The sequence below is a fragment of the Dipodomys ordii genome, unplaced genomic scaffold, assembly GCF_000151885.1.
Source record: "Dipodomys ordii isolate 6190 unplaced genomic scaffold, Dord_2.0 Scaffold24, whole genome shotgun sequence".
Taxonomy (NCBI): domain Eukaryota; kingdom Metazoa; phylum Chordata; class Mammalia; order Rodentia; family Heteromyidae; genus Dipodomys; species Dipodomys ordii.
The window spans coordinates 8,103,807-8,122,885 of NW_012267240.1; the positions used below are offsets into that span (position 1 = coordinate 8,103,807).

Below are 19,079 nucleotides of genomic sequence, written 5' to 3' on the forward strand. Positions count from 1 at the left end.
GGAAGGAAGGAAGGAAGGAAGGAAGGAAGGAAGGAAGGAAGGAAGGAAAAGGAAAGTGTGGTTGAGCCAAAAAGGAAGAAGGAAAGAAGTCAGTGTTGAATTTGTGAAAATAACCAAGTCTGATCATGTTCTTCTAAATATGATTTAGGGCTTTGGGTCTCTATCCTACAGTAGTAGTACAAAATCACTGCAGAGTTTTGGGGAAAATAGACTGGTATTAAATAATAAAAACTAGATATAGAAAAGTTCTCTCTTGTAGTGGTATGAAGATATTGAAGGATAAGTAGAGGGCTGCATGAAGGTTCTTTAACAACCAAGAGAATCTTGATTAAGAGGCTAGCAGTGGATGGGGGCAGTGAATCAATTTGATGCTGTAAAATTGAAAAGACTTTGTGGAAAATAAAAAGCAATGTGTCAACGATGACACTGGTTCTAAATGAATCTCTTATGCAATGGTGGATCACGAGGCAGACAAGAGTGGAGTGCATTGTTTAGCAGAGCAAAATCTAGGAGTTAGTTTCAAACATACTGATATATTGATATACAAACAGAGGTATCAATTAGGCAGCTGAAATTATGGGTCTGAAGAGGAGAGGAAATGTCTGCGATTTCCCAGGCTAAGAAAGAAAAAAGAGAGAGAGAGAGAGTATTGGGTTCAGTTGAAATCCAGCTGCCTCTATTATTTAGATGTGAATATCCTCTGCTGTCTGTTTTTGTTACATCTGCCTTATGTGGTCATGTCATTTTATTTGTTCCAATATTTATCTCACTGGTGAGCCACTAGTGTTTGCCTTCTATATTGTTGGTTCATTTGTGGTTGTGCCTAACTGCTCATTTACTTTCAGGAAAGCACTCATCTGCTTATTTGTTTCAAAGAAATTTAATGAAAACAAAAACAAACCAAAACACAAAGAAATCCCTTGGATTCTTTTCTGGTCTGTTCACGTCAGGGTAAGCTCCATAGCATTAACACAAGGGCTTTCCTCCATATTGGAGACTTTAGAATTAGCTTCCATATTTGAGCCATCTCTAAATTTAAAGACATTTTAAAAGATAATGTCCATTTATTTATTTCATGGCCTTGCATAAAAGTTCTGGAATTACATTTCACAGAATGAATCCTGAACAGTTCACAGGACTCCCCTTCTCCATCCCATATTCCTGAAATTCACTGTCTTCAAGAAATACATCTCCCCTTGGTTTTTCTTCTCCCTGATTCAGAAAATCAAAAAGATGGATAAACTAAATAACACACCAGTGATAGCTAAAATTACACACATGCTACACTGTAAAAATGCAGTGAGGATAAACTAGAATATCTATACCTTTTTCTTTTTTATTATGTGACTGTGATCAGCATGAGATTATGAAAGAAGAGACTCATTTTTGCTTCATCAGATAAGAACACTGGTTTTAAGGTTTACCTCTGGGTATAGAAAGAGGACATAGAATACAATTTCAGAGTTATAAATTAATGGGTACCAATACTAAAGTATATCATAAGTACTACACTAATTTAAAATTTTATATATGCCTGGAGACCTCATTCCAAGAAATTCATCTAAGATTTAAGAAGGGCTCAGCTCACCTTAATTATTGTTTCTGAAATTGATGGCTTAATAAATTCAGCTCACATTCACCCAAACTAAGGATGGGAAATAATAGTTACCTACCAGCAATACACGTTTAAAACCAGTTTATAAATAGGCCAACAAGGGCCTAGCAGTCCTGAGGTTGGGAATTGTGGAGTGAATTCCACGAAGAAGAGGGATATTACAAAAATACTAAGTAGAAATGGTGGATATCTTTCACTGCTAGCATAGGACACTGTAATTGCTAACACAATCAAGAATAGATACATCTTTAAATAGAAGTGGGTAGCCTGGGAGAAGAACAGAACCATGACAATATTGAAACATTTCTATATGCTAAGTTAAGAGGATAGAACTGAGTAGAAAGAAAATTCTATGGATAAACTGATCATAAAGCTCAATCACAGAAAGGAAATAAACAGAAAGTATGAATGATTATAGCCCCATAATCATTATATATTAAATTTCTACTATCATAGGCTCATAAAGATTACAGATTTTACTTGTTTTATGTTTCTCTATTATTATTATTCACTTTGCTTCTTTTTCTTGTTTTTCACAAGAAAAATGAAGCCAAAACATTTTAGAAATGAAGTCATGAGGCCTACCCTTTAATCTACTTTAAATGCAGATCCTAGAGCTAAAACTTGACTGTTTTACTGAAATGTCAAAAATAATCCTGACTATTATATTCTGAAATAGAAAATTCATATACCCTTAACATCCCTCAGTAGTAACATAAAACAGCATTGTACTTAAATTTAGGAATACTTATGGGAAAAATTACAAAATAAATGTGGATGCCCTGAGAATGAATAAACAAACTTTAAAGACAGTTTAATGTCTCAAAAGTCCTGCACCACATAGGATCCTTATAGTCATTGCTAATTAGCATTATAAAAGTAATTTAAGATTCAGAAACTTTGCAGAATAAGATCACAAAGTCAGTGAGAGTTTTCTTCTCTTGAATTTAAACTTTCTCGGTCAATTCCTAAATGAAGCAGAGGAAATGCTCACAGTGAGTGAGCATCCTTAGCACATGTGTAGCCAGCCTTTCACATGTGTAGCACCAAGGAGCAAAGTACGAAGTGGTGGACAGATGGGAAATGAAACTGGACTAAGCAAGTGCTATATTTTAAGAGATATGAATTTTGTTTTTGTAAAGGGCTGCACAGTGAATATTTTAGTTTTTCTAGGCCATGATGTCTCCATTGCAACTACTCAGTTCTGCCACTTTAGCATGAAATCTGCCAGAGACAACATGGAGATAATCAAATGTGTCAGTATTCCAGTGTAACTTTATCTATGAATACTAAAATTTGAATTTCATATCATTTTCACATGTCAGAAAATATTACTCTTTTGATTTTTTTTAAATCAGGCACAACCCTATTTTTACTGTATTTGATGTCGGTGCCCTGCATCTTTTTTTTGGGGGGAGGGGGGTCCGGTTGTGTGGCCTGAACTCTGGGCCTGGGCGCTGTCCCTCAGCTCTTCAGCTCAAGGCTAGCGCTCTACCACTTGAGCCACAGCACTACTTCTGGCTTTTTTCTTTTTACTTATGTGGTGCTGAGGAATCAAACCCAGGGTCTCATGCATGCAAGGCAAGCACTCTTACCTCTGAGCCACCTTCCCAGCCCCTATTTTTTAATTTTTCTATGCTTAAGTTTGTTTGACTTTGTTTTTTTAAATTTTTTTATTAAATTCTTTTATTGTGAAAATACTGTGCAGAGGAGTTATAATTACATAGGCAAGGTAATGAGTACATTCCCATCAAGCATTGCTGCCTCCTCCTTTACTTCCCCTTCCTATCCCTTCCCATCTCCTAGTGCCCTGCATCTTGTATATACATTTCTCTAATTTGGGGTGGGGGAAGGGAAAAATACTTAAATAAGGATATAGGTTGACCCATTGTAACAATGAGATGTACAAAACACTATGCTGAAAACAAACTTTACAACTTCAGTGGGGGGGAGGGGTAGTAGTGGAGGTGGGAGGGAAGGGATGGTAGGGGAAAACAAAGGAGGAGGCAACAATGCTCAATAGGAAATGTACTCATTACCTTGCTCATGTAACTGTAATCCCTCTGTACAGCATTTTTACAATTAAAAAATGTACAAAAAAAATCAGTCACAGGCCCTAGTTTGCTGATCTCAGCAGACTCTGGATTAGAAAATAAAATGTAAGAAAAGCTCTCTGCCCCACCCTACCTCATGACAAGGATGAACTTAAGTATAAGTAGGTCCATATAACCTCTGTCTTACTAGGTCTAAGGATGACAGTCTGGCTGAAGGTGACTTGCAACTGTAATATTCCTAACTAATGTCACATAAAATATACTCCTTTCATTAAATTTGGAGGACATTGTTCATGTAACTATGAGTGAGCAGGAGTATCTTTAGGCACCAAATTCTCCATTTATAAGAGAAGATTCTAATTACTGGTATGTCCTTTCCTCTTGGGAGTTCTGTACAATTAATTAATGGTCACACGTGGTAATGCTGTAAATACACTGAGGCATAGAAAGATTTACATTTTGTAAATCAGCTTTAATGGGAAAATAAATGGACATAAAGGGCAACTTGCAAAATGTTGGCAATTCCTTGTATGCTAGACATTTAGTTAACATAATTGCCTATGTTAATGCTTCCTATATTTCCAGTTTTCTGTCTTTCCTTCTTTTTGGAGAAACCTGTGTGCTTTCTACCTTGGTGTGGCTCTAAGCAATCCCTATATGTGCACTTGTACTTCCGCCTTCCCGCGATGGCTATATGAAAGTTTTAATTATCTCCCTACATCTCTACCCCGATCTGAGAACACTTGGCACTTTCTTTAGTTGCAGATAAAAATGCCACTCTCTGTCCACCTATACTTAGGACTCTCTTCTGTTGCTCATGCTTCTCTGCTCCACATATTTTTCCATGTTTATCCTGTATTTTCAACCTGCTATTTTTTCTAACAATTTATAAATATGTTCCCACTAAAAAAAATAAGCAAAAGTCCCCCAACACTCGGCCTTTTCTTTGGTCATTTGATCATGTCCTTTATCTGCTTAACTCAGCAGATAGGGGAATAGCTTTCAAAGAGAATGCTATAGCCGGGCGCTGGTGGCTCACGCCTGTAATCCTAGCTACTCAGGAGGCTGAGATCTGAGGATCGCGGTTCAAAGCCAGCCCGGGCAGGAGAGACCGTGAGACTCCTATCTCCAATAAACCACCAGGAAACCGGAAGTGGCGCTGTAGCTCAAGTGGTAGAGCGCTTGCCTTGAGCTGAAGAGCTTAGGGACAGCGCCCAGGCCCAGAGTTCAAGCCCCACGACCGACAAAAAAAAAAAAAAAAGAGAATGCTATATATTTCATTCTGTCCAATCTACCTTCAGAGCCCACTGCAATAATACTTAAGCTCTGATCGCTGCTCAAAAATGGCACAGGCCAAAGTTTTCAATACAATCAGGACATGGGGGTGACTTGCTTAATAGAGCATCAGCATTAAGTGATGAAGCCAAGCAAGGTCTTAGGTTCAAGGCCCAGTACCAACAAAAAAAATAATTCTATATTCAACAGCTGCATTCTCATTTTGCATTTGCTGCAAATGTTGAAAGAATATATGCTAAATTTTCCAAATGAACAATTGTTCTTGCACTATTAAATGCAATAAAAAATCCAGATAGGATTTTGCATTGATGTAACATGATTTTTCAAGTTATACAAAAATTAATGAACATATCCAATAATGAAAACTAATACTACTAGCTATCACAGCAGTAAACACATCATGATTAAAACAGTGTGTCATGGATACAGAAGTAAATGACTTTAGGATCATTCTTCTTGACGGCTCTGCATCATCTACTGTTAACAAATGCCTCTTCTTCTCAACTCCTCCGTTCTGCCTCATCTCAGTAAAACTATTTTGTGGATTCATATAGTTCCTTTCTTTTCCTTTATTATTCCAAAAATTGGTTAATGGTATTTTTAATTTAAATAAATAAGCAGGAGAGTTCAGTGTTTCATGTTTTAACTGTCATTCTCTAGTCAATGTATTATTTCTCTGTTCCTTCCCAAATAGGATTTGTAGAAGATTTGGGTACATGTGTTTTCTCCAGTTCCTTAAACATTGTGTAACAATGTACTGCTGAGGTTGGCTGTAAACTCAGTGTTGCCAATCCACCATTTCTTTCTCCCCTATTTCATTCTATCATTCCATACTATACATCTCTTTTCCCCCTATTTTAGTCTATCATTCACAGCTGGCTGTTTTCTACTTTTAAATATATCCATCTCCTCTGTTCTATAATATGATAAGGATTTGATTTTTCTTTCTTCGCTTTGACCTCTCCTCAAATATTCAAAGACTTCTTACATCCTACTTTAAAAGATTGAAGAGGCTACTCCTGGGCCCTCTCCTGATTTTCCCTCTTTATACAGTTCATATATGGATGTTCTCACTCCCTAACAGAGTTAATCCCCATGACTTAATGCTTATGACCTCTAATTTACAGCTCTGTCTCACTCCTGCTCTTGACTTCCAGCTCATGTGTCTCACATCTCTGAGGAAAGTTAACCCTCAGGATTTCCAGATAAAATAGAGAGTGCTCTAGTAAGTTTGAATTTCAGATCTAAAGTTCAAATATAAATTGGGAAGCCTATGTTTTTAGCTTCAATGTATTTCAATACTTATTAACCTTAACACATATAAAATGAGACTTTTCAAAGTGTTTATCATTATCCTAATTTTAGTAGAAAGCACTACTTTTCACTAAGTTCTCCAAGCCACAAACCCAAGAGAATCAAACTTGGTGGGTTTTAAAATTTCCTCACCTTCATCAAATTTATTAGCAAGTCCTGTCAGCTCTATCAGCAAATGAATGGCAATGGTTTAGCTTCTTTTTGCCAATTAGCTTTCACCTGAACTCACTCAATAGATTTATTATTTCCCCCATTTTACACTTTTTCCAACTAATTTATTTTCTACAAAATAACTAGAGAAATTGGTTTAATAATCAATTTTTTAAAATGCTATCAGGAAACAGGATCCCAAAAAATTTAATCATCTATTTTCCTGCTTCAAATCCTTCAGTGGCTTATAAATTAAAATTCGTTACTATAACCTAGGCCTCCAAATGACTGGCTCCTGATTCCCTCTCCACACCTCCCTTTCCATCTTCCACTCTGCAACTCCACCACCCTCTGTCCATGCCCACCTTCCTCAGTTCCCCAACTCCAAAGTTCACTTCCGCATCTTCACAGATGTAGCTTTCTCTTCCTAGAATCTCATCTCCCACTGTTTCTTTCTATTCTTACCTCCTCCTACCTTCTGGTTATTCTTGAGAGCTTCAATTAAAAACCTTGACCTCAACTTCAGAAAACTTGGAAACAATTCCATGTGAATATGTTGTCGCAACCCATTATTTCCATTAGTCTGCCCAAGCCTATTATCTCTTTTCACTTTACTTTGTTACTTTCCTGCCTAGCGCACACACAGGGAGCATGTGTGTATTGTGTGTATGTGTGTGTGTGTGTGTGTGTACACACACACACACACACACATACACACACACCTTTGCTCATTAAAAAAAACAGTGAATGACTTAAATTTTTATAATTACAAATCCATATACGTAATACCTCAAGTGAGTTCCATACCTTATCACAACTGGGCTTTATAAAGTCCAATGCTGTACCAGGTATTTTGAGGATCCATACTTAAATATTTTAATTTCCTTGAATGTGCAGGGGTCTGCCTAGACTGTTTCAGGTATTCATGTCAATTCTTTCAATTGTTCCCAGATCACCTAGGGTAGATGTAGACTTAACTACTCTTATTTTTATGCTACTGTCATGTTCTGAACACACTCCTAGTCACAGTTAACGTTTACTGAGCACTTTCTAAAGGGCATTAATTGTAATGATCGATATCAATTATCAATATTCCACACATTTTAATCCTTACTACAACTCCAGAATGATAGATTTATTGTTGTCCTCACTTTACAGAGGAGTAAAAGTAAGATGAAAAAAAGGTTGGTAACTTACCCAGTTTACAAGTGATTATGCCAGAAGACTACTAGATGGAACATCTGTGACCTCAATTACTTTTCTTCACTGCTTTGCCAAGTACTAATATTGTACTTCTTTATATTCCTTCCCTATTGTGAAATACTCTTTGGCAAGCCAGTGAAATCACATTGTAAACCTAACTATTCATGAATAAATACCTAATAGAGACCTTAATTATGATTGTGTAAAGTCCTTCATTAGCATGTTTGATAGGCTTTACACATCAAGATCCTAGGAATTTAGGGGGAAAAAACAAAGAGTTTAAGCTCACAATATTTTTCAAATAACATTGCATTAATTTTAAAAAGCTATTTTTAGCATACTTAATAAGTAACCGGCTTTATAAATAAACATTAGTAAATATGAATGTCTCAAGAGAATTTGGTAATGGAGCTTTGGTAATAATTAAGCATTTTATGTCTCTTAAGGCATATACAAATATGTTACAATCACTTTAGTTGCTCTCCATAATTCATAATTAGTGTTACTGCTACTAGATGGAATAGATGATTATTTAAATGATTTTTCTTAAGAAGCGCAATAAGATAAAGATGCCTTTGGGTAAGCCATTTTTCACTCTATTCTCCTCCTTCACATTAAATTTACCTTAACACTATCCTAATATCCATATGTGTGTGTACATGCACACGCACGCACACACACACACACACACACACACACACCACATGCATACATGATTATATTTTTTGCTTCTTGGTTAAAACATTAAGATGCTATTAAATGCAAAAGTGTCAAGAACATATAAAGCCACTAAGCTGCTACCATGGAAGACTTCATTTATTATAGAATACCTAGCAAGAATTAACCATAAAACATGTAAATTTTGATAAGGCAGATGAAACTAGGGAAAAAATAAGCCAACTATAATGAGACTATGGATGTCTTGGTCATTAAAAAATTAAGATCAAATTTCATTGTAAACATATACGAAACAGGATAGCACAATAGGTAAAATATAGAAGCGGCTCTAGTTACACAGATATAGGTATAAATTCTAGTTTTCCCAAGTAATGGAGGACTAGTTTCTTAAATTATCCATACCTTAGTTTATTTAATGTAAAATGAAAATAGTACCAAACTTAAGTGGCAGGTGTAAGAATTCTGTAATTCTATGATGGGCACAGTGTCTCAACCTTGCTTCCGAGGATGCAAAGACTGAGGGATTATGATTAAGGATAACTTGGACATAAAAGTTTGGAAGACTTCATACTAACCAGTGGGTAGACTCAGTGACATATACCTGTCATCTCAAGATAAAGGAGAAATGCAATGGCTAACAAAATGATATGTACCTCTCATCCCTAGTGATACACTTCTCATCTCCTATTTGTAAATCACAGATAGAAGAATCAAAGTCTAAGCTGGCCTAAACTTTTAAGTAATATTTTATATAATTTTCTATTGAGTATTTTTCTTATGATTCCATTGCTAGCTAGCTAAATAAATAAATAAATAAATCCATAATCCAAGCTATCTGGGAGATGGAGACAGGAGGATCATGTTCAAGGCCAGTCTTGCAAACAAAAAAATTAATCAATGAGACCTTGTCTGAAAAACAAGCTTGGTGTGGGTATGGTGGTACACTTGGGTGATCCCAGCTACACAGGTGGTAAGGTAGGAAGACCAAGGCTGAGGCTAGCCCAATAAAAGTGAAAAACTCTATCTGAAAAATAAACTAAAAATCAAAAGAACTGGGGGGCATATCTCAATTCACTTTCCTAGCAAGTATAAGACCTTGAGTTCAAGCCCCAGTAGCTTCATCCCCAAATGAAACTATTTAGCTAATTTGCAGATTACTTTTCCTTAAGGATATGTTTTAAACCACATCCCCCTAGCCTTTTTGCTTTAACTATTTTCAAGATTAGGTCTTAACATTTTTGCTCAGATGGGCCTCAGACCAGAGTTCTCCTTCCTATGCCTCCTACATGGCTGAACTAATTCTTTTCAAGGTTTTCAAGGTAAGGTCTCTAACCCTTTCACCCAGGCTGGCTTCAAATCATGATCCTCTCGGGTCTGTTTTCCACATATCTGGGATTACAGATGTGTACTATCAAATCTAGCCTAATAATTTCTATTTGAACCTCTGAATTTGAGCTGAAGGATTAAGCTCCTCTCAGAGCTCTTAAAATATTTTGTTGTTGACAACATAAGCTGAAAATGGATAGTAATGATGTTTGTATAATAATGTGAATGTCTTCAAAGCCATTGAACTATATAATTAAGATGGTTAAATTGGTAAATTTTAGATAGTTCACCATAATAAAAAGTGATGCATGTCTGCTTTACACAAAATAGACATTAGACCATCATCATTAGCCTAATAGAATTTCATTATAAAATTAGTTCACACTATGTTAAAACATCTAATTTTCCAAACCAGAAATTAGCATTATCATCTTCCTTGCAAATTAATTTATAATTGAAAAAAGGAAGTCTTACAGGAATGGACAGGAAAAATCACCCATAGTATATTCACATTAAAAAATTACTTTCTCTTATTGCCAAACTCAAAAAACAAAATTTTACTAAGAGTAAATCTATCAAAAGATTACTTTTTGATATGGTATAAGCTGCTCTTCCTGTCAACAGATCTTTGTAATTTCCATTCAGAAATAAATTTTACCAACACAACATTATTAATTCATAAGAGACCATATTCTCTCTTTGGAATAGGTAATAGAAAAATGTTACTTGTCATAATATTTTGTAAAAAAAAACTGTAGAAATAATTCCAGAACATTTTAAATTGGTCTCCTTAAAATATATTAAAACTGCTACTATTTTACAAGATAAACTGTTTTCAAAATAATTCACAATTACTGATAGTTTTAATCTTTGACAAAAGTCATAAAGACACTGCACAGTAATTCTTTCCTGAAATGTTTCTGTGAAGGAAAATTCAGACTGCTCCTTAAATTTCCACCTACCTAAAATGTAACAGAATGTCATTGTTCATTTAAAATGATCCATAATAATCATTAGTTATTTGCTATAGAGCTCACTTTGGAGCCTGATTAAGCCTCTTTCAATTACATGTATTTGATAAACATCTTTCACTTGAAGGTGTTCAAAATACAGATTCTCATCACAGTTTTGATATCAATATGGACTTCATAATATGATCACCTGATTTTCAATGGAGAAGAAACACTTGGCTGACATTGCAGCACATTTTCTTGCTGCCTGAGAGAGAAGGATCACATTCTGATTTGTTAATATGAATATTTCTGTCAGTTCACAGAAATAAATAAAATGGTCCATGTTCTGAAGTGATCCACTTCCAGCAGGCCCTAAAGGAGCTAAAGGCCATTAGGATATGACATGCAATGAATCCTGGTGAAAATGCCTGAAGATATATATGGCTCACATGCTAATGAAAGGGGCAGCAGAGAACAAGTCAGATTGCAGATTAGATCCCTTCCCCAACCAGGTGTTCCTTTCTCTCTTTCAGGGTCTTTTTGTAGGCAGGGGAGTAAGTACATTTCTCTTTAGATGTGTGTGTATTTCACTAGACACCTCATTCCTTATGATTATACCTATTCTGGCCTCAGCATGGTTCACTATTACATCACAGCTTCATAATTTCCAGCTTTCTCTAAGTAGTTTTATTGGAGATAAGATTCTCATGAATTTTCTTGCCCAGGCTGGCTTCAAACTGCAATCCTCAGCTCTGGGTACCTAGGATTACATGTGTGAGCCACAATCTCAAAGAACACTAACGTTTTTGAAAGTTACGAAAAGGATTCGTTATCCTCTTATCTTTCAAAATCTGGGAGCATAAATATATTTCTCTCATAGAACCTGCTCCAAGTCCTTTGTGTGAAAAGAACTCTGAGGCTGATTCTGTATGAAATAGAAGGATGACTTGTAGCTATAGTGACTATGTGGTGATGTCATGAACTCTATATGCCAGTTAAACATAACACAGACACCACAAAAATGTCATGCCAACTTGATTGGATTGAGAAGCATCTAGCAGGGGCTCAGCCCCACCCAGGGGAAAATTTTCCTTCCCAGGTAGAGATAGCTCCCACCCAGGGCAGGCAACTTTCTTCACCAGGTAAACAGAGCCAGAGGCTGCCCAGCCCCTCTGCAGCATGGGAAGCTCTCCCAGCTGCAATAGAGTAAAAGAAAAACAAATGTCCCTCCCCATGGTATAACCCTGTTTTCACTGTATTTGATGTTGGTATAATTTGGGGAGGGGAAGGGAAAAAATTGTTTAACTAGGGATACAGGTTAACCCATTGCAACAATGAGATATGCAAGATGCTACGTCAAAAAACGAACTTTACAATTTAAGTGGGGGTGAGGGGGGAAGGAGGTGAGGAGTTTAGTTGAGGAGGTGGGAGGGAAGGGAGGGTAGAGGAAAAACAAAGGAGAAGGCAACAATGCTGGATAAGAAATGTACTCATTACCTTGCTCATGTAACTGTAACCCCTCTGTACAGTATTTTCACACACAAAAAAAATCTTATTAAAAAAATTCAAATCTGGATACAACATAAACCCTAAGAGTGGCTCCAGGCTGGGCCACAGAGTGTCTCTGGAGCTAGCCCCTCAGGGAAAAGCTACTGAGTGCTGACAGGAAATAACCCCACCCACATTCAAGCCATCTCTCTATTGGATAGTTTTATCCTAAAATAAGTGACTCACTTTTCCTGCTACCACTGCTATGACAAAATTCCAAGAAAGATCTGTTGTCCAACACTGGGTTAGAACAATGGCCCCTTCCTCATGGAATCCATTTTATATTTTAACCACAACATTTATGTGTTTAGTGGGTTTTTTTTTTGTTTTTTAACCCTAGGGATTCATCTCAGGTCCTAAGTCAATGCGAGGCATGTGCTCTACCATTTGAGTCACATCCTCACCTCAGTTCCTTTTGCTTTTAGTTTGTTTTTAAGATAGGTTCTTAGGATTTTTCATAGACCAGCCTTGGCCTTAATCCTCTTACCTCTGCCTCGTAAGTGCTGCAAAAATTTAACATTTTTGAGGGGCTTCCAAGTTGTTTTCAAAAGTAGTTGCACCATTTTACAGTTTAAAGCACTAATAAGAGTTTCAATTTCTCTATTCTCAACACTAGCTACTGTATGTTTTGGGGAAAAAATAGCTATGCTAGTTTTGACTAGATTTGCATTTTCTTGTTTTAATTTTTATTTTAATTTTATTCTCAAGATGATATACAGAGAGGTTACAGTTACATAAGTAAGGTAGTGAGTACATTTCTTATCGAACTTGTTACCCACCCCCCTCATTTTTCTCCCTCTTTCCCTTCCCCTCAAACCCTCCATTTGCATTTTCTTAATGATCAGTGTTTCTAAGTATCTTTGTATATATTTATTGTCTTATTTTAATATATATTGTCTTTGAGTAAATTTCTATTCACCTCTTTTTTTTTTTAAGTTGTGGGGGTTGAATTCTGGGCCTGGGCGCTGTCCCTCAGCTCTGCAGCTCAAAGCTAGTGCTCTACCACTTGAACTATGGCACTACTTCCAGTTTTCTGAGTGGTTTAAATATTAGAGATTAGAGTCTCATGGACTTTCCTGCCTGGGCTGGCTTTGAAGCGCAATCCTGAGATCTCAGCCTCCTGAGTAGTTAGGATTACAGGCATGAGCCACCAGCACCAGGCTATTCAGCTCTTTCATCCAGCTATGAAATGTTTTTGTCTTTTTGTGCTAGTTACGAATTCTCCATCTTGATGCTATTCTTTTATCACATATATGACTTACAAGTATTTTCTGCCATTCTGAGTAACTTTTTGGTGTTCTTTGACACCCAAAAGTTTTCTGTTCCATAAAGTTCAGCTTACCTATTTATCTTTATTTATGCTTTTAATATTACAGCTTTGAAACCATTGCTTAACCCACAGTCATGAAGATTTATGCTTATGTTCTCTTCAAAGAAACATTTCTTAGTTTCTCATCTCACATTTAGGTCTATGCTACATTTTTTTTTTTTTTGGTAGGTTATGAACTCTGAACTCTGGGCCTGGGCGCTGTCCCTCAGCTCTCAGCTCAAGGCTAGCGCCCTACCACTTGAGCCACAGTGCCATTTCTGGCTTTTTCTGCTTATGTGGTGCTGAGGAATCGAACCCAGGGCCTCATGCATGTGAAGGCAAGCACTCTACCACTAAGCCAAGTTCCCAGCCCCTATGCTACATTTTGAATTAATTTTCTGCATATGTGTGTTAACCTAATTTTAAACAGGGAAAACTAGACAAAAATGCTAAGCAATTTTCTAAAAAATGTGCAATATTCAAGGTGCTGAGACAGAATTCAAATACAAAACAATTTGATTCTAGAATCTTCCCTTAGACTCACAATTGTATAGCAACTTCTTCATTGCAACTGCTTTTTCCTTTTATTAAATAGATGTAAATGGATAAAGTACACTTTATTCATTTAATTACAAGTGGATAGAGGATGTGATGAGTAACACTTTTAAAATTATTAATATTGCTCCAAAAAGGATCATCAGGTTTCTATTTTATCCAAAGTAATGTTGCAAAAAAATACATGAAAACTAAGTCTACTGCTATAAATCTGAAATCTCTGTACTAGAAATGTTTTGTAAGTTTTATACTTAATTCACTGCTTTTGGCAATTGAAGTCACAAGACAAAATGGCCCTAAATATTTCATTTCTTCAATGTACAAGATCTATGTTCACTGATTCTATTACTTTCTTTTATTATGTTATATATTCTGTAAAAAGTAACTTTTCAGAAGGTTATCATCTTCAACTAGATAACAACTAATTTATTCCTATTTCTTATATCTAAAATGTTTACCAAAATGATATAGAGATATACCTATTTTTGTGACAGACATGGAAATAAAGTAAGATTTTGGTCCATAACCTGCCAATTCTTGTGATGGTCCAGGTAAATTTGAAAAGTTGACAACCATGACAATGTTAAAAAACATTAACATAGATTAAACCATATGTCTATCTGGAAGTTTTCTTAATAGCCAATGTAATATTCTACCCACCATGTATCACCAATTCATCATAGCAATCATTACTGATTAAAATCAATTAATATTGATTCCAATAGGGAGATTTCAGAGCAATTTTTTTAAATAAACCTTTCGATTCTACCTGCTCTGCCACTGGTGGCCTTTAAGGAAAAAAAAAAACACAACAATTTTTCTTGGGTGGTTCTAATTCCCTAATTCCAGTTTCCTACTATTTTATACAAATTAGTATGTAGTTTGTTGCTCCCCCAAAATAGTAACTGAATGAACAATTTTCCTATCTGTACTTTCCTGCTGACTCAAAGCTTGGATTTTAATTTGCATTACCTGTTTCTCCGAGTGAAACTATTGGAAATAACCTTATATAAAACTTTAACATAATGGACATATTCACTTAGAGTTGTACATAGCCTTTAAATATTATTTTACTTGAGGCTTATGACAGTTACAGAAAATTATTTTCTTTTTCAAAATTTCTAAGAGGACTACTATACTTGTAATAATTTCTACAATCTATACCAATCTGTACAACATTGCCAATGTGAGTTCATCTGAAGTCAGAAAATATTGACACTTTAAGCTTAGTTTTTCTTATGAGTGATACAACCATCTTTCTGTTAGCAGTAGAACTACAAGTCCAGTACAATCCTGGCTGTACAGAATTAGTTGGTGACTGTTGGAGAAAGTTCCCTAGAAAACTCTTCCCTGATCATTTTAGTATTCTTTCTGCCCTTGACTGAGAAGTTCTATGCCAGACTGATTTCTTAAACAGAACTAACAGATCCATCCTCTCAAAAGCTGCCTATAGTCTTCCAGGGTCGCTATCATGAGGTACTAATAGAAAACTAAAAACAAGATCATTAATAAATTTATTCTTCAAAGTATAATGCATTCAAAAATATGTGAATAGTCCAGGTGCTGGTGGCTCATGTGTGTAATCCTTGCTATTTAGGAAGCTGAGATGTGAGGATTGTGATTCAAAGTCAGCCTGAACATGAACAACTGTGAGACTCCTATCTCTAAATAACCAGCAAAAAGTCATAAGTAAAACTGTGGCTCAAGTGGTAGAGCACTAGCCTTGAACAGAAAAACCTTGGGGACAGAGCCCAGGCCATGAATTCAAGACCCAGAACTGGCACACATATAACAAATAAATAAGATGAATTGTTAAACATGTTTAAATATGACTAAGTATTTAAAATAATAAATACAAAAAGCTTTCTAAATAGGAAAAAATAAAAACCTCATTAGAATCAGGAAGAATAAGTTCTCCAAGTGGCCTAAGAGGTGATGTCAAGAAGAGTCTTTCAGGGGCTGGGAAGGTGGCTCAGTGATAAGAGTGTTTGCCTTGCATGTCTGAGGCTCTAGGTTCAATTCTTCAGCACCACATAAGCAGAAAAAGCTGAGAGTAGCACTGTGGCTCAAGTGGCGTTGAACCAAAGAGCTGAGGGACAGCTGAGGGACAGCGCCCAGGTCCAGACAGAGTTCCCACAACTGACCAAAAAAAAAAAAGAAGAAGAAGTATTTTTCGATTCAATGAGGCATTTGAGCCTCAGGCTAAATAGAGGAGAATGTTCTGTAAAAGATAGTAAACTAAATTATCATTATGATCCTTTACATTTCCTTAGAAGCTAAAAAAATATAATTTTTTCAATCATATTTTAGAAAGAGTTTTGTTTATTAAAGAAGTAACTTGGATTTGGATGTTCCATTTGCCCCCAAAAGAAAAGTTACTCCCTAATAGAAATAAGATCATAACCAGGGTACCTGGGTTTTACCTTTGCTTTGCGAAAGTGGTAGACAACCAACATGCTAATGAAGTCGAGTAGCATGCACAGGGCTTGGAAGGAGATGATGGCAAGTCGCAAATACTTGTCCTCCTGGACCAAGCACGGGCTGTCATCTGCACAATAGGGGCAGCCCTCTCGGCAGGGCAGACAGACATGGGCTTCTTCTGACACATCTTTCGCACTTCCTGAGAAATGATGATCTGGACCCCGTCCTGAAAGTTCCAAATAAAACCTCAATGTTATTTGCACCTCTGTGGTAGGTAAGATAGAATACAGTCACAACACATCTTCACTTCTTTACTTGTCTTCCCATCAACTATTTTGTCAATTCTCTTGGTATTAGACTTGGCTTTTGGACTCAGAATTGTTTTTGTTTCCCTTGGTTTTAAAATTATCATTCAGAATAATTGAGAAAAATTAGAAAATATGGAAACAAAATGTCTCAAGGGCAAAGAACAATCTGCTGTCTTTGATATCATCATCTACTACTCACTAAACTAATACTCCCTTCTCAAGAACAAATCATATTCTACAAATTCTTGTTAGACTATGAACCACAGGAAGGATGATGAAGGTAATTTGTTTTTATGGACGAAGTAAATATTCCCATCACTTTTGGAACTTCTTAACCTATATGGAATCAAACCCAAAATGAGGGTTTGATTGCTTCTTAACTTAGTGGAGGATCTCATCTACCAAATTCATTAAGTCTAAATTGGATGAAATGGCACTTAAACAACTGTTTTTCAGTATGTATTTGCCTAATGGTACATCCTTTACTCAGAGTACAATATGTACTTACAAGCTATCATGTAATTTTCCACTTTGCATACCCACAGGACATTTTCACACTATTTGCTTACTGCTGCTATAGGTCCTTTGTTTAATTTTATATTCTTCTGTCTCAGTTATCAAACAAGTTATCTTTGAAATCAAATATTTAAAGATTAACACCGAGCTGAGATAAACACCAAAAAAATCCAACAAGTTCTAAAAAAAAAATAAATAAATCAACTGGACATTGGTGGCTCATACCTGCTATCCTAGTTGCTCAGGAGGCTGAGATCTGAGAATCATTGTTCTAAGCCAGCCTGGTCAGGAAAGTTCCTGAGATCCTTATCTTCAATTAACCACCAGAAAACCTGGAAGTGTTGCTGTAGTTCAAGTGGTACAGTTTAAGACTTAGGCAAAAGAGCTTGGGAACAGAGCTCAAACTCAGGACTGGAAAAAAATAGCTATTTCCAAATATGAACTCAGTTCAACACAAAAAAGAATTTTTTAATGGAATTCTACGCCTCCATCAGAAAAAATGACATTGCCCCATTTGTTAGGAAATGGAAAGACTTGGAAAAAATTATATTAAGTGAAGTAAGCCAGGCCCTAAGAAACATAGGTCCTATGGTTTCCCTTATTTGCAATAACTAGTATATGTCTGAGTCAAGCAGAAAAGGTCAGTTAAGTTGATGTTAGGGAAATGAACCCTAAGATATGTATTCAAATGTTTTTTTCTTTCATGCTATTGTTTCTAACACATTTATAAGATTATATTTTTGTTGCTTTTTATGTCCCTCCCCCATGGTATAACCCCTGCTTTCACTGTATTTGATGTTGTTATAATTTGTGGAGGGGAAGGGAAAAAACAAGTTGTTTAAATAGGGATACAAGTGGACCCATTGCAACAACGAGAAGTACAAGTCGTTATGTCGAAAACTAACTTTACAACTTTGGTAGGGTGGGGAGGAGGGTTGAGCTGGGAGGAGGGTTGAGAGGATGGGATAAGAAGGGGAAACAAAGGAGGAGGCTACAATGCTTGATAAGAAATGTACTCATCATCTTACCCAAATAATTGTAACCCCTCTGTACAGTATTTTCACAATGAAAAAAAGAATTTTGATGAATAATTAGGGAAAGTTCTCTCAGTTAATAACACTTTAATGATGATGTTTAACAGAAATTTTATTTCTATCAACTCATTCAAGTTTTATACTCTTTCTGAACTTCAACTGACTATTTCTCCAGTAAATACAATAACAAAAACATATTGAAGATTTTTGATAATTCAGGAAACTTTGTTACTTAATAGTCTTCATTCTGTTATATAATGAAAAATAAATGGATTTTAGAATCATAAACAGACATGTTTCCCACCTTTCAATAGCTCTGACATTAACTCACTTGGCCACTTTGTTTACTTGCTGATAGAAGAAGAATTACTATGGGAATTAAATGAGGTAATTTATATGAATCACGGTGACTGCTGACTCTTTTTCTTTATCTTTCCAAACACGGGAGATTCAAAAATAAATAAGAAATTCATTGATGCCTTAAAAAATGTTACTATCCTACTGCATTGTTGGTGGGAGTGTAAACTTGTTCAACCACTTTGGAAAGCAGTATGGAGGTTCCTCAAAAGACTCCACATAGAGCTCCCCTATGACTCAGCAATCTCACTTTTGGGTATTCACCCAAACAATCACAAACAGGCTATATACTAAAGCTACCAGAACAACTATGTTTACCATAGCTAAGATATGGAATCAACCCAGACGTCCCTCAGTAGATGAATGTATCAAGAAAATGTGATACACACACACACACACACACACACACACACACACACACACACAATGAATTCTATACTTC

At 36.0% G+C, this 19,079-nt stretch overlaps 1 protein-coding gene across 1 annotated transcript in view; it reads right to left on the reverse strand.

Annotated features, from left to right (window-relative positions):
• Positions 1-19,079, reverse strand: part of Gpr158 (G protein-coupled receptor 158) — a 357,473-nt gene that overhangs the window by 131,086 nt on the left and 207,308 nt on the right. The window contains exon 4 of the mRNA XM_013014644.1: positions 16,425-16,648. Coding sequence (XP_012870098.1) covers positions 16,425-16,648 — 224 coding nt within the window. The remainder of the gene's footprint in view (positions 1-16,424; positions 16,649-19,079) is intronic.